The sequence below is a fragment of the Taudactylus pleione genome, unplaced genomic scaffold (assembly GCF_031769625.1).
Source record: "Taudactylus pleione unplaced genomic scaffold, aTauple2 ptg000206l, whole genome shotgun sequence".
NCBI classification, from domain to species: Eukaryota; Metazoa; Chordata; class Amphibia; order Anura; family Myobatrachidae; genus Taudactylus; species Taudactylus pleione.
This window is the reverse complement of record NW_028284608.1, coordinates 8,027,164-8,043,038: the sequence shown is the minus strand read 5'-3', so window position 1 is coordinate 8,043,038 and position 15,875 is coordinate 8,027,164. Positions and strand designations below refer to the sequence as shown.

The window sequence follows — 15,875 nt, the reverse complement described above, 5'->3', positions numbered from 1 at the left end:
TCCTTCGTGCGCATGCGCAGTGGGGACCATCGACCCACTTGCGAGCGTACTGCCGCTCGCGAGTGGGTCTGAATGACCCCCTATATTCCCTATCACATGCACACACATGTTGTTGGTAGCCAATTAACCTACCAGTATATTTTTGGAGTGTGGGAGAAAACCGAAGTAACCGGAGGAAACCCACGCAAGCACAGGGAGAAAATGCAAAGTCCACAGAGTTAGGGCACATTCTTCTGTCAAGATGACACAGGACATTTTTTGAAGAGCTACCCAAAGTGTCCCATGTCCCATAACTGTCTGCATAAGAAATAGGACACAGTTATATAAAAATACCACAAATCTCGTGAACCTGGTCATGGATGGTTATCTGCCCCCTTTCCTGGTCTGGCTGGCCTGAAGCTGCGCCTGTATTTCAGTTTATTTTCTGGTTAAGGGTAATAAGCCATACATGTCTGCCAAAAGGGGGTCCATATGGTAAACACCGAAGACCTGTCTGCATAGTAACATGCATATGCATGTGTATTTCTACCATTCAGATAAAGTCAGGAGAAGAATGCAAAGTGGTGGAGTTAAATTGTTTATGTTCGCACAATTGAATAGCTTCCGCCACTTTAGACGAGAGCTATTCAATTGTTCTGTGGCCGCCAATCACTTATCACAGGTTTTTGATAGTTGTGAGCAGAAATCTGCCCAAAGTAGGGCTTTTGGGCGCCTTAACTGTCTCTTTGGATGGTATTTCTAACACTATCCATGATAGTGATGGTCGCCCCAAAAATAATTCAATAGCTCCCGACACATTAGACGGCAGTTGCGGCCACGATAAAACAAATGAATTCCCCCCACCCCAAGAGTCAGATAAAAATGAATGTTTAGATCTTAAAACATTCTTCACCTAAAAACAAAATTATGTATGTCTTATTAACAGTACGTTTATTGTGTGCACTCTCCCTACTTCCCTGCTACAGCCTGTAAAGACACTGAGTCCTCTTTCCTCTCCCAGTGGCTGTTTTCCTGCTACAGTCTGCAGACTGGGTCCTCATGTTAATCCCAGTGGTTATTTCCCCACTACAGTCTGCGGGGGATGTAGATATGAGACTGGTGTCCGCGATGCCGCTGGTCTAAATCCCGACGGGGAAAGCCCGACAAGAGACTTAAGATAGGCATCGAAATACCGACGCCTATCTTAATCCCGACGCCGAAATCCAGAAGAACGCCAGCCCGAACAAGGTAAGTCCGGGGCACCCTTAGCGGTAGGGGGGGGGAGTGTTAGGTTTAGACAGCGCAGCAGGGTTAGCATTAGGTTTTGGGTGGGGGAGGATAGGGTTAGGCACTACTCTGGGGGGGGGGGGATAGGGTTAGGCACCACTCGGGGGGGGGGGGGTAGGATTAGGCACTAAGGGGGGAGGGTTAGGTTTAGGCACGAAAGGGGAGGGATAGGGTGCAGGATGGAGAGGGTTAGGCTACAAGAAGGGAGGGTTGGGGGGAGAAGGGGGTAGGGATAGCAACCATTGGGGTGCCGCTGTCTGTATTTTGACAGGAGAGATCCCGACAGCCAGCATTACATACCGATTCCGTCTGCAGAGACATCGGGTCCTGATGTCACTACCAGTGGCCATATCCCCACTACAGTCTGTGAGACACCAGGTTCTCTTATTACTCCCAGTGGCTTTTTCTCTCACACCCCTCTGTAAACAATTTGATGTATTCTCTTAGTGAAACAGCATGCATATACAGTACTCAGCCAGCTGCCAGCACCTGCTGGGACGTGATATTCCCCCACAACCGGAGAGAGACAAGTTACATAATGCTGCCTATCCACTAGGCGATTAAACCTAGCGATGGAGCGATAACGACGGTCATTATAACTCCATCGCTTGGTAATCGCCCGCAAATCGGGCAGTAAAAGGTTAAAAACGACCAGCGATGCACGCGCCCGCTGGTCGTTTTTAACATCAATCATTGCCCGAACATGACGGTCCACCTGACGACCGCCGTCAGGTTGCCATGTTCGGGGATGATTGATCTGCATACACTGAACGTCTGAATGTTCAGTGCATGCAGTTCACCCCGTAATTGTGCCGTCGTCCCCCGCATCGCCTAGTGGATGGGCAGCTTGAGCCTGACTTAGAAATTATAAAAGGTATATGTAACTGCCTATGGCCATTCCAAAATATGTACTCGCTATTAGACACCGATAAAACGTCAAATACTTCCCTAATGCAAACAATCTCTGTCCTGTGTAATAGAAAATGAACAACAGCAGAAAATAACCTGCTAAATCACACACAAAAATATGAGATATGGTAAGAACTTACCCTTGTTATCTCTATTTCTACGAAGTCCATAGGGTTCCACAGGATACCTTGGGGTATAGGTGTGACGTCAGTCGCAGGGCACCAAAGAGTTAAGCTTTCAGCCTCCCAGGATGCACTAGGTCCCCCTCCTATACCCCGCCCCCGGGCCAAGGCACCTCAGTTAGTTACCAAGCCATAGGCCGGAGGAGGAGAAGGAAGAGAGAGAACAAAGATCTGGACACATACAAGAATCACATTCTCACCAGAGGGAGACGGAAAACCGGTGACCAGAGCAAAGCCCATCTGCAGCACAGGTGCGACAGGGCGGGAGTCCTGTGGAACCCTATGGACTTCGTAGAAATAGAGATAACAAGGGTAAGTTCTTACCATATCTCATATTTTCTACTTCAGGGTCCATAGGGTATCCACAGGATACCTTGGGGATGTCCCAAAGCAGTATCCTTTAAGGGTGGGGACGCTCCTGTGCAGAAAGGAGAATCCGCTGCCCGAAGGAAGCATCCTGAGAGGCGAAGGTGTCAAACCTGTAATACCTCACGAAGGTATGGACAGAAGACCACGTAGCAGCCTTGCAGATCTGAACTGCCGAGGCACCACGTCGAGCTGCCCACGAAGGACCCACAGACCTAGTGGAATGAGCCTTCAGAGAAGGAGGGACCGGTAGGCCTTCATGAAGATAAGCTTCAGAAATAGCCATACGGATCCAGGCTGCCAAAGTTTGCTTTGAAGCAGGCCAACCCTTTTTACGGAAGCCATAGAGGACAAACAAAGCGTCCGACTTCCTAAACGAAGAAGTGCGGTCAACATAAGTCCTTAAGGCCCGCACAACATCCAAAGAGGCCTCACCCACGGAAAGACCCGGTGAGTTAAAGGCCGGAACAACTATTTCCTCGTTAACATGAAACTGGGAAACAACTTTGGGAAGAAACTCGGGCCGAGTGCGGAGCACTGCCCTGTTCCCATAAAAACCAAGAAAGGGGGTCTACAAGAAAGAGCCCCTAACTCAGAAACACGTCTGGCCGAAGCAATGGCCAGAAGGAAAACAGTCTTAGCTGTTAGCCATTTAAGATCCACTGAGCCCAGTGGTTCAAACGGCGGTCCTTGGAGAGCCCTCAGGACCACAGCCAAATCCCAAGGCGCCACAGGTGGAACAAAGGGCGGCTGAATGCGGAGAACACCCTGCATAAAGGTGCGCACATCCGGGATTGTAGCAATCCTACGGTGAAACCAGACAGATAGGGCCGAAACCTGTACCTTCAAAGAAGCAAGGCGAAGCCCATGATCTAGTCCCGCTTGCAGGAAGGCGAGAATCCGAGACAGACGAAACTCCCGCGGTGCATAACCTCTCGGTCGACACCACTGGAAGAACGTATGCCACACGCGATGGTATATCCTCGCGGAAGACGGTTTCCGAGCTCGTAACATGGTACGCACCACAGAGCTGGAAAACCCCCGGGACCTCAGCATGGCCGTCTCAACAGCCACGCCGTCAAAGACAGCCGAGTCAGGTCCGGGTGAAGGCAAGGACCCTGAGACAGAAGGTCCGGTCGTAGCGGCAACCGCAGAGGACTGTCCACGGACAGACCCTGAAGGTCTGAGAACCAGTGCCGTCTGGGCCACGCGGGAGCTATCAACAGGAGCGTCCCTCCTTCCTGTTTGAATTTCCGGATTACCCGTGGAAGAAGGGAGACCGGAGGGAACAGGTATGCGAACCGGAACGTCCACCGGACGGACAGAGCATCCACCAGAGACGCCCCTTCGTCTCTTGTGCGAGACCCGTACACCGGCAACTTGTTGTTGTGCCGGGACGCCATGAGGTCGATTTCTGGAAGACCCCACCTGTCCACCAGTAGTTGAAAAACGTCCGGGTGCAGGGACCATTCCCCCGGATGAACGTCCTGGCGACTTAGAAAGTCCGCCTCCCAATTTAGCACTCCCGGGATGAAGACCGCTGATATGGCCGGAAGATTGCGCTCCGCCCAAACCAGGATCCGAGAGACCTCTACGAGAGCCGCCCGACTGCGAGTTCCTCCTTGCCTGTTTATGTAGGCCACGGTGGTAGCGTTGTCCGACTGGACCTGCACCGGGCGACCCTGGAGAAACCGCTGTGCCTGCTGGAGAGCATTGAAGACCGCACGGAGTTCCAAGATATTTATTGGAAGCTCCGCTTCTGTCGGCGTCCACCTGCCCTGGAACAAGTGTGGACCTGAAACTGCTCCCCAGCCCCGAAGACTGGCGTCCGTTGTCAACAGGACCCAATTTGGAACCCAGAACGGACGTCCCTTGTTGAGGTGGGTCGTCTGTAACCACCACGCAAGGGACAGGCGAACCTCCTGGGTGAGCACAATCGTCTGGGACTTCAGAGACTGAGTCAGCCCGTTCCACTTGGACAGGATCAGGTGCTGCAGAGGTCTGGAGTGAAACTGGGCGTATTCCACCATGTCGAACACCGACACCATGGAGCCCAGTAACCTCATCGCCGAGTGTAAGGACACCCGGCGGCTGTGCAGGCAACTGCGCACCCTTGACTGTAAAGCAGAGATCTTGTCCTCCGTCATGAAGATCCTTTGCTGTCCCGAGTCCAATAAGGCTCCAAGATGCAGAAACCTCCGAGACGGGATTAGAGTGGACTTCTGCCAGTTGATTAGCCAGCCGTGCCGTTGCAGCAGTGCAATGGTCAGGTCCAAGTGGCGTAACAGGAGCTCTGGAGATCCTGCCACCAATAACAGGTCGTCCAAATACGGCAACATGCGGACTCCCTGCAGCCGCAGAGAAGCCGCCATGACCGCCATCACCTTGGTGAAACCACGTGGTGCTGTTGCCAGGCCAAAAGGTAACGCCCGAAACTGGAAGTGGTCGCTGCGGATTGCAAACCTGAGGAACTGTTGATGGCGCAAAAGAATAGGGACATGCAGGTAAGCGTCCTGTATGTCCAATGACACCAAGTAGTCCCCAGGTTCCAGCGCCAGAATGATGGACCGTAGGGTCTCCATCCGAAACTTCGGGACCCGCAAAGACTTGTTGAGTGCTTTGAGGTTGAGAATCGGACGATATGACCCATTGGGTTTCTGTACCAAAAATAGATTTGAATAGAAACCCTGGCCCCTCTGGGAGAATGGAACAGCCACTATAACTCCAGCCTGGAGCATAGTGTGCAATACCTTCCGCAGCTCCGTAGCCTTGTTCCGGTCTGATGGGAGACCCGTGGTGAAGAAGCGAGCCGGGGGTCTGTGCCGGAAGGAGAGGGCGTATCCGTGGGAAACCACCTCCAGAACCCAAGTGTCTGTCGTAGTGGTCGACCAACACTGGGCGAACTGTAGCAGGCGGCCTCCCACCCTGGGATCCCCCAAAGGGAGGCCCGGACCGTCAGGCCGCAGGCTTGTCATCTGGCTTGGGGGCCGGATGTCTGGTACTCCATGCCTGCTTCCGGGGCTTGACCGATTTCTTAGGGCCAGCCTGTCGAGGAAACGACTGTGGTTTGGGCCTGCCCTGGGCCCTAGATGACCGAAAGGACGATGGTCCCGAACCAGAAGGAGCAGCGGCCGACGGGAGACAAGCAGATTTGGCTGCCGCCAGCGTGGCCACAATCTTATCCAGATCCGGACCGAAGAGAACTTCTCCGGTAAACGGCAACGCTTCCAGACCTTTCTTGGAATCTGCGTCCGCCTTCCAGGATCGCAGCCACAAGGTGCGACGAGCAGCCACCGCTGCTGAAGAAATTCTAGACACCAGAGTACTAATGTCTAGAGCCGCCTCGTTGATGTAGGTGGCCGAATCACGGAGATTGCCAATCAACTCCGCCTGTTCGGCCGGACAGTCGGAATCAAAAGAAGCCTCTAATGAATCCGCCCAGCGCTCCATCGCTCTGGCAACCCAGCAAATGGCCATAGCCGGCCGTGCTGCCCCCCCTGCAAGGGAATAAGCGGACTTCAGGCAGATTTCTACCTTGCGGTCCGTAGCATCCTTAAGGGAGGACATGGATGGCATCGGCAATGTGGCACTACGGACAAGACGGGTCACGTGAGAATCCACCTGTGGAGGGGATTCCCACTTAGCAAAATAATTATCCGCGAACGGATAAGCCACCGCCAGGCGTCTCTGCGGCTGGTATCTTTTGCCAGGTTGTTTCCACGCCTCCTCTAAATGGTCCACCAACTGACCCGAAAGAGGAAAGACTGTGGCATCGCCCTTCACATCTTTGAAAAAGGCATACTTAGATTTAGCCGCTGGGGGAACTTCGTCCTCAATCACCAAGGCTGTGCGGACCGCCCGAATAAGTCCAGGAATATATACTTTGGACTTAGCATCAGCGTCCTTAGTATGGAGAGGTTCCTGATCGTAAGGATCCAGAATCTCCCCATCATCAGACGTCCCTTCGTCATCCTCATAAGGAGCGGACAGAGACGCCACCGGCCTTTTATGAGGCCGCATCACAGACTCCCCTTGCAACACATCCGACAAGTGCTGTACAGAACTCGTCAGGGAGTTAACCCACGCTGGCTCCTGAGAACCCGGGAGCGGGGAAATAGGGAGACTGTGGGGTACCAGGAATTGTCGTGGGAACCCCTGCATGGGTGACGACACCACAGACTGCTGGGACAAACCCATCGGAGTAAACGCGGGCTGCGGAGCTAACTGGCCCACTAAAGCTGTTAACGCCTGAGCGAAACAAGCCCAGGGCGGCTCCTGTACCGGTGCTGTAACCGTAATAGGCCGCGCCATGGACAAACACTGCCGGCAAAGGCCCTCCGCGCTACCCTCCCCCTCCGCTAACGGTACTTTGCACGTGGTACACTGTAGCCGGAGGGGAAAATCACTTTCAGACATGATGGCACCACGTATGTGACCTCTCTCACCAATTAAGTATTAAGTAGGCGAGAGACCACCCTGCAGCACCGCACCGCAAGGGCTTTAGCAGAAGAACAGGGACAGTAATAAAGCTGACAGTTTAGAGAAGAAAAGTTACAGGCAGCGCTAGCACAGTCACATACAATGCAGAGAAATAACAATTCCTGCACTAACAGCGCTGATTACTCAACTACACAGACACAGGGCCTGGTAGGACACAGCGCTGCATACACAGACCTGAGCCACAGCGGAGGAGAGGTATGCGGGGGGACCCAGACCACGATGCTTCCGTCCAGCGCTTCCAGCAGCGTTCACCATGCGTTCTGGAGAAGATGGCCGCCGAGGAGCAGAGAGGAGGCTGGCCTGGGGGAGGAGCGCTGCCACAGGACCAGTCGGCAGCATGCAGAGAGGGCTGTGTGCAGCGGGGGAGGCGCCGGCTGTGAGACAGGGAAGGCGCGCTCCCCTGGCATGCATTTAACCCCTGGGACGCCGCAGCGCTACCGCTCTGCTGCGGTCCGCTGTCCCAGGGGGTAGTGGAAGCGCAGGTTGGTCGCCTGGCTCCACGCTGCAGCCAGTCCCCAGGGAGCCCCCTGCCTGGGGACTTAGGACCATGTGATCAGCGGGGACCCACCGCGGGACCCCGCTGCTTACCTCTGTCCCCCTTGAATCCGGCCATGGTCCGGAGCATCTGGGGTCACCGCTAGCTGTGACCCCAGACGCCCACCAGCATCCCCGGATCAGTACCGGCGTTCTGGTACCGGCGGGGTGTAGGGAAGACAGCATGGACATCAGGACTGACAGTCCATGCTGTTCATCCAGATGTGCAGCCACAGCTGCATGAAGAAAAAGCTTCAGGGGCTCTTCTAGCCCCCACTCCAACAGGTGCACCCGACTCCGGCCGGGCACCAAACTAAACTGAGGTGCCTTGGCCCGGGGGCGGGGTATAGGAGGGGGACCTAGTGCATCCTGGGAGGCTGAAAGCTTAACTCTTTGGTGCCCTGCGACTGACGTCACACCTATACCCCAAGGTATCCTGTGGATACCCTATGGACCCTGAAGTAGAAAGTATAATAATATATGAGCAAGCAACGAAGAACGCGCCATTGAGCAACAGTGGTGCTATCGCAAACAGACGCAAGGGGCTCACTAGTGCTGGCGAACAAGATCATTTGCTATTTGTACCTGGCATTGACCATCCAGAAATAATACGGGGCATATATGGATTTGTGTCACATTCTGCATTTGTTCGCAATTGCGCAAACACTCTCTTACTGTACAACGTTAGAATAGAAGGCACGCCATGCTAACCGGTTATGCAATAGGCCCATTATGCTTAAGCTACTTTATTTTAATAACTGACCACTTTCACCTCAACGTGCATAGATACTCATTAACCTACATACCAGCAGCTCAGTCATTCTCATTCTCCATCATACAATTACTTTGTACATCACACTAATATCTACCTTACCTGTATTGTTTTGTGAAGGCAGCGATGAAGCAGGAGATATATCAAGACTTACATCCTCTTCCCATGTTCCGGGTGGTGGCTCTTGTTGCAGGACTCTGTCTGATATGTTATATGTGCAGGAGAGATCCAAGACACTGCTACATTCAGACGTCTGGCTGGGCGCTGTTCCTCCCGCATCCATCACTCTGACAAAGCAAATAAAACCATGCAGAATATTACACAGAAATACAGGTATACATCCCATAGATCACTAAAATGTACCAGAATTCTATTACTGAAACGTAATACTATCTGCAACTAATTAAAAACTGCAAAGCAAATTCCGATGCATAAATGGCCTGATGCAGAGATGGATGCAAATCCGCCGTAATTGCTTCCAGAATGCATGCATGGAACTAAGGGCCTGACTCAGGTTGGATTGCAAGGCTGCGCTCGCACGCAACCAGCCGATGCTTGCATTCTGCAATCGGGAAGTTATCGCAGTGAGCACGCAGAGGCTTCACACAGTGATTGACAGGAAGTGACCGTTTTGAGGGTGGTGACGGGGGTTGGTCAGAGAAACGCAGGCGTGCCTGGGCGTTTAAACGCCGTTACATTGGCGTGCATAATTAAGCCCCTGCGATAGCATACGTTGGCAGAGGTCTAGATGGCGATAGAAAGTTTAGCAGTTTGTGCGGTAGGGTCAACTGTACGAACGGTTCCGATGTTTTCGCTGACTTGCGGATGCATGCCATGGGAAGTGGGCGGCATTATACAGTGGTGGGCGTCTTGGTATAGAGCTGCGGTTGCTGTGCGATTGCATTCATTAGCATATTTTCGCAGTGAGCGGGGTACGTGCGAACGCAGCCTTGTGAACCAATCTGAATCAGGCCCTAAATGCAGTGTTCACTCTAGGTGCTGGGTGATCAGTGAGGAGGGCATATTTTATTTTTGAAGGGCTAAATTTTAGATGTGATGTATCGCTGCAGCTACATGAATGTAAACTTAAAATATGCAGTCGTGCGACCGGACTGGGCCTTTCCCCCCCACATGCCTGGCTTCATAGCTGTAATTATTATCAACGCAAACTTGAAGCAGCCCTTTCCTCCGTGCATAATGTCTACCTGAGAACAAGTGTATTTAGGTGTACGCACAGCTCTTCCTAGCCCACAGGTCCACTGACATACCCTCAGTCCATTCACAGTAGCCTACGTGTGAACGACCCATGACCACCTGGTTGCGACCCTTTAGGAGTAAAGGGAGCTGGTCTCTGGCATGTGCAGTGTGAAAACTATAAAGATATGTCTGCAAAACCGATTTGGAAGGCAACTGCGCACACAATCTCACTGTGATAGTATACTAATCCATTGCGATTGCAATGCAATCTCAGCACTACATAAAGGCGCCCACTTTACCTTACATACATCCGTAATGTTTAGCAAGACTGTGAAACCATCGGTACAATCGAGTACCATCGCAGCCTCACGCACACTTGCACAAGCCCTGACCTTACTCAGAAATTGCTAACAACCACCCACGCTATCAGGCCTCAGGCTGCGTAGGCCATCGCAGTGTATAATTTATGCACGCCCCCGCAACAGTGTTCAAACGCACTGGCACGCCTGCGTTCGGCCGCCCAACCCCCGCAACTCCCACATTCGGCACTTCCTGTCAATCACTCTGCGATGGGTCTGTGTAGTCACTGCGATAGCAGTTCTGATCGCAATGGCTATTTTGCGCACTGCAATGCATAAACAGTACGTAACAATAGGCCGATTGTGTACGTATTAGCAACTGCATTCCTTGCTGGATCAGGCCCTCAATTAGTAGTTTATAATTAAGATATAAAAAAATTAATCCAATATCATATTATCAAGTTAGGCAAGTATATACTACTGAGCATGATATATTTGGTCATAATGAAACCTGCTCATAGAACTTGACTAATATGGTTGATGCCGGATTGAAATATAAGTTTAAAAGCAAACATAGGTCTCGATTCAATTGCCCGCGATGTAAATAGCGCAGGGAAATAGCTCCCTGAGCTATTCAATTCTGCGCGGTGTTAAGTAGGAGAATGCGACTAAACACGCTGTTTAAGGCGCGAGAACGGGCATTTCCCCGACCTAACTTCCTGGCGCGATGCTGTTTTCCAAGCGCGAAGGGCAGAAAGCAGCCTCGTGCCTGGACTTTTGTCGGATTTCTGCTCGCATCCCCAGAGGGTGTATTAAATAGCTCCAATAGTGTTTAAACTAATCACAACTGATGCATTGAACTGATGCATTGAACTCTGGGGATCTTTGGAGGCCTGCAGAGTGGACTGATAGCAGACAACAAAAACTAAAAAAACAAGAAGAAAGCAGATTTGAAAAAAAAACACTACACAACTACTTTAAAAACAAAACAGAAAAACACAAACTGGTTGGATGAGTAGAGCAAATTATGGGGGGGGGAATGATCTTTAGCTATGCTATGTAAGTGACTGGATCTTGTCTATGGCGGAGATTACACTGCAGTGGTAGAACCCTTGTTTTAGGTGGTAGGTGTCAGTATTCTGCTTACAGGTTTTTCATCCCCTCCCCCCCTTAGTGCCCTCCTTTCGGGTCCCACATACAGAAGTTGTCAGCCCACTACCACATAGGGTGACATGTAATGAGCAGTGATCTGTCACATTTTTGCAACATTCCTTAAATTTGTCATTTTTAAGGCAAAACCAAAATGTTGTGACTATTAAAAAATGGAAACAAACAAAAAATATACGAATAGTTTGCGCATGTTATGGAAAACAGCTTTCGTGCTAGCTGAATCTCTTCCAACAATAAAATACCTTCATAGTTACAAATTACTTTGCATTAATATATATTTTATTGACAATTTCTAAAGTGGCATTAAAAATTTTAAAAAAATTGCACCTCATGTCCTGTAATTTGCTGAAGGATTAATGATACACATATGCTGACATGGGAAGAGATAGATCCCCTTCCGTAGATGTACGATGACGTCATCTGCCAGTGTCCAACGTCATTCCCTACCATTCAAGTGGGCATAGACGGGGAATATATTCTTGTGACAAGCGAAGCGAGCCACTGTGCCCGCAGCATGGCGAGAGAAGCGAGCCCGCAAGGGGCCAAATTTCTTATTTTTGTGGAAAGTGTGGGCAGAAGTCTCCACTTCCGCCCTCACTCACGTCACTTCCAGGTACGGCTACTGAAGGGGTTTTATACTCTTCTCATAACATGCACCCATTCCCTAACAGCCATATGGGAAATTTTACATTATTATTATTAACACTGACAATGTCAGACCTCACAAGCGTCTGGATTTCAGTGTGGACAGTCCTGCATTTCAGGCCCACCTGCGGGCTGTGGTGTCTGTCACATCTGCTCTTCATAGCAGGAGCATGGATGGTGCACTGATCCACGTGGCATTCATTTAGTGCTGGGAGAGGCTGGGGGCATGACACACAGTCACGGCCCTAAAATGGCACATCCCAGGGGGCGAGGCCTTGAGAACACGAGACCATTCCCTCTTTTGCGCACACAACTTAGGAAATGCAGACGGTTCTCACAGATACCAGCTTAGTGCGCTACAGGAAGAATTTGGCGACTACGCATGAGTCAAGTCAGACTTCAGACAGAATTGACTAGTGCCCAGGGATTGATCCATCTGTCTGCGAACCACCGTGTAATGGGGCTTTTCTGAGCAGTAAATGAATCCTGACTCCTCCCTTCTCTACTTATCACTCTCTGCACTTCCAGTCCCGGCCCCTCCCATTAATAAAACCAGATCACCGGTACTCTAAGGGCCTGATTCAGAATAGATCGCAATTGCGTTCGCAGCTGTGATTTTTTACAGAAGGCAGAAATTAATATATGCTAATACTTTCCAACATTCAGCCGGCATAAAGACGCCCACTGCTGCTTTCTCATATCCGTCCAATGTCGCTCTACTGCATAAACATCGGTACCATCGACGCACATCGCACAGGTACGCAGCATTTACACTAAGTCTGACCAGCTGCGGACGCTGCATGTCACCTCGCACGCAGAGGGCTCTCAAGCTGCGTATGCAGTCGCAGTGGATAATTTATGCACGCCCATGCAATGGCGTTCAAACGGACAGGCACGCCTGCGTTTTCCAACCACTCCCCCATCACCACCCCCAAACGCTCACAGCCTGTCACTCACTCTGCTATGGATTCCTCTGTGCGCACGTGATCACAGCACACGCGCAGAGCGACTTATAGACATGCGCAATGGCTAACAATCGCTCGATCTACGTACGTAGCTGCATTCGAGATTGCTGCTGAATCAGGTGCTATGTACGTCAACATGCGCAATTCAGGATAGTACGTAAACCTTAGATGATAGAGCAACATTTTGTTACTAGCCTGATCTGAAAAGTAGACACAATAGGGCACATTTACAAAGACTGAATATAGGTGCACTATTTGTACTAAACACAACTATCGGGAATCTGCGAAGGAACCGTTCTGCGAATGTGCAGAATGAGCCCTGCATGATCACATGCAGCCCCTGCTATGCCTCTGACAGAGACATTTAAGGTGCGGGGACAGCTGGCGTTCCCGGAAACAGGGGCATGTTCACCCATAGTTGCCCCGGGAGAAGCCTTGGTAGGAGAAGCAGGTGGGCTGTGATGGGAGCAGGGCCTGCTGGTTGCGCCATTAAGCCCCGCCCCCTTCACGGCAAATTGCTGCAATTGGCTTAAATTTAATTTGGGGGTGGGTCTAAATGACGCGATTCACAGAAAATCATGTCATTAAGCCCCGCCCACTACACGGGGACCCGTTATCGCCGCGTAAATTCTCCCCATTCTGTCCACTTCACAAGGATGGCTATTGCTTATAGGATGTAGTTTGTACAGGACAGGAGACCGCATCAGTGCCTGTCTATGGCTATTGCTTATAGGATGTAGTTTGTCCAGGACAGGAGACCGCATCAGTGCCTATCTATGGCTATTGCTTATAGGATGTAGTTTGTCCAGGACAGGAGACCGCATCAGTGCCTGTCTATAGCAATAAATAAGTTTACCGCCAAAGCTTAAAAACATGAAACTTCTGCAATGTTGCATTAATCTTTTCTGCAATTTCCAAAGCTGCACTAGTCTGACAATCTCATCCAAATGGGCTTCCACAGTGTTATCTTTACAGCATACATGCCGACATTGTGGCTGCATCCTCCAGGAGAAGGCAGCCATAACTGTACAGCATGGGGGCGTGGAGCTAATTTAGGGGTGGATCGGGGGCGTGACTCTGCAATCGCATCATCGTGGCCACGCCCCCATCACACAATGCCGAGATTACCGGCATTGTGCAGCTGGGGGGCGGGGCCACGGTGGTGCGATTCAGTGCGAATCGCGTCACACTGAATCGCGTCATCGGATCCCCCGGACCGCCCACTTTGGCACTTACAAGCCGGATTGGATGCCAGAGATGGGGGGGTGCTGGGGGATGCGGCGCCGACTGGGAGACTTGCCCACCTTTCCGGGGGCGGGAGCGCAACTCGATTTTCGGGAGGCTCCAGACCTTCCCAGGAGAGTAGGCATGTATGCTTTACAGTATGTGGCAGCAATTCATAGCAATACAGAAACTATTCATTATATCTACAAATGGATGTAACCTTTGATGGTCAACAGTGCAGAGGAGTAAAGTTGCTGTATATTTGCAGCTGCTGAAAACGGCATTTCTAATAAAGTAGCTACTTATTGTAAATCATTAAATGCTAAAATCACAGCTTGTTAAAAATAAATGATTATTTAATAGTTAACTTAACAGTTATCAAATGGTTATTTTGCATCAATTACACAGTAATTTATCTGAGCTTTGAAATAACTGCTACTGGCTGCTGTATAAAAGCTTCTGTGACGTGTGACTAGTGCAACTACAAATTCCAGCATGCCATGTGAGCCAGTTTGGGACTTGTAATTATGGGCCTGATTCACTAAGGAACGCAACTGCGAATGCAATAGCGATTACGCAGGCAGTTCAACTGCGATAGTATGCAAATCCATTGCGATCGCAATGCCGCCGCCGCTATACATAAGGACGCCCATTTTACCATACACACATCCGTAATGTTTAGCAAGACTGTGAAACCATCGGTAACATCGAGTACCATCGCAGCCTCACGCACACTTGCACAAGCTCTGACCTTACTCAGAAATGACTAACTTCCATGCACGCTATCAGGCCCCAGGCTGCGCAGGGCATCGCAGTGGATAATTTATGCACACCCCTACAACGGTGTTCAAACGCACGGGCACGCCTGCGTTCGTCCGACTCCCCCCTCCGTCACCACCCACAAACATCACTTCCTGTCAATCACTCTGTGATGGGTCTGCGTAGTCACTGCGAGCGCAATAGCTAGTTCACGCACGCACACTGCTATGCATACGCATGCACAGTACGCAACAATCAGCCGATTGCGTTCGTATTAGCAACTGCGTTCCTTGCTGAATCAGACCCTATATATACGAGCTGCAAATAATGTGAATCATCCTTCTCTGCTCACACTGCCCTATGCATACCTGAGTAGTTTCAAGTGACCATACTGTATATACTAGTCAGCACTCTGTGTTTGCACGCACCACATTCTTATTAAACGCCCTGCCTTAGCACAGTACTCACTGTCTGATCTTACAGCAGCTCTTCCTGCAGGCAGTGATATATATATATATACACAGTACACAGGACAGGACTCGTTGTCTTAGCAGAGGAATGATAATGAGCAGCTCAGCACTCGATAGATTCAGACTGTGGCAGACAGCATAATCAATCTACGATCTTTGATCCTGGCAAACGTATATAGGGCATCGAAAGAAAGCATTGGAAATACCGATGTTTTAACATTGGTCACAAAACTTTGTTTATTCCTTAAATAACACTGTGGTTCTGGAACTGATGTTAACCGATGTTTTTTTAAATTTTTTTAAGTAAACTGGCTACTTACACATATAAAACACTAATAAACTTCTGAAATCATCCTTATGTTATGTTTATCTGGTGGAAGCTTACAGTATATATAGTCTAGTAAGCGGTTAAAAAAAAAATAGCTGCACTCGGGATTTAAAAAATGCAAAGCTCCTTTAAAATATCTGTAAAGACGTGGTTTTGCTTTTTGTTTTGGATCTGGACTCATCTTCCTGTTTTGGTTATGCAAAACCACCCTCAAGTGTTTTAGTTTTGGAACTGTTTTTTTTTTTTATTATTGAAAAAAGTTTTTAAAAACAGCCAAAATAATGTAATT

At 50.1% G+C, this 15,875-nt stretch overlaps 1 protein-coding gene across 1 annotated transcript in view; it reads right to left on the bottom strand.

Annotated features, from left to right (window-relative positions):
• The window catches only part of SHLD1 (shieldin complex subunit 1), a 101,945-nt gene extending 86,556 nt beyond the window's left edge, over nt 1-15,389 (bottom strand). The window contains exons 1-2 of the mRNA XM_088478074.1: nt 15,257-15,389; nt 8,632-8,816 (exon numbers count right to left, since the gene is read on the bottom strand). Of these exons, the coding sequence (XP_088334200.1) occupies nt 8,632-8,812 (181 nt within the window). The 5' untranslated portion in view covers nt 8,813-8,816; nt 15,257-15,389. The remainder of the gene's footprint in view (nt 1-8,631; nt 8,817-15,256) is intronic.
• Nucleotides 15,390-15,875: the final 486 nt, after the last annotated feature.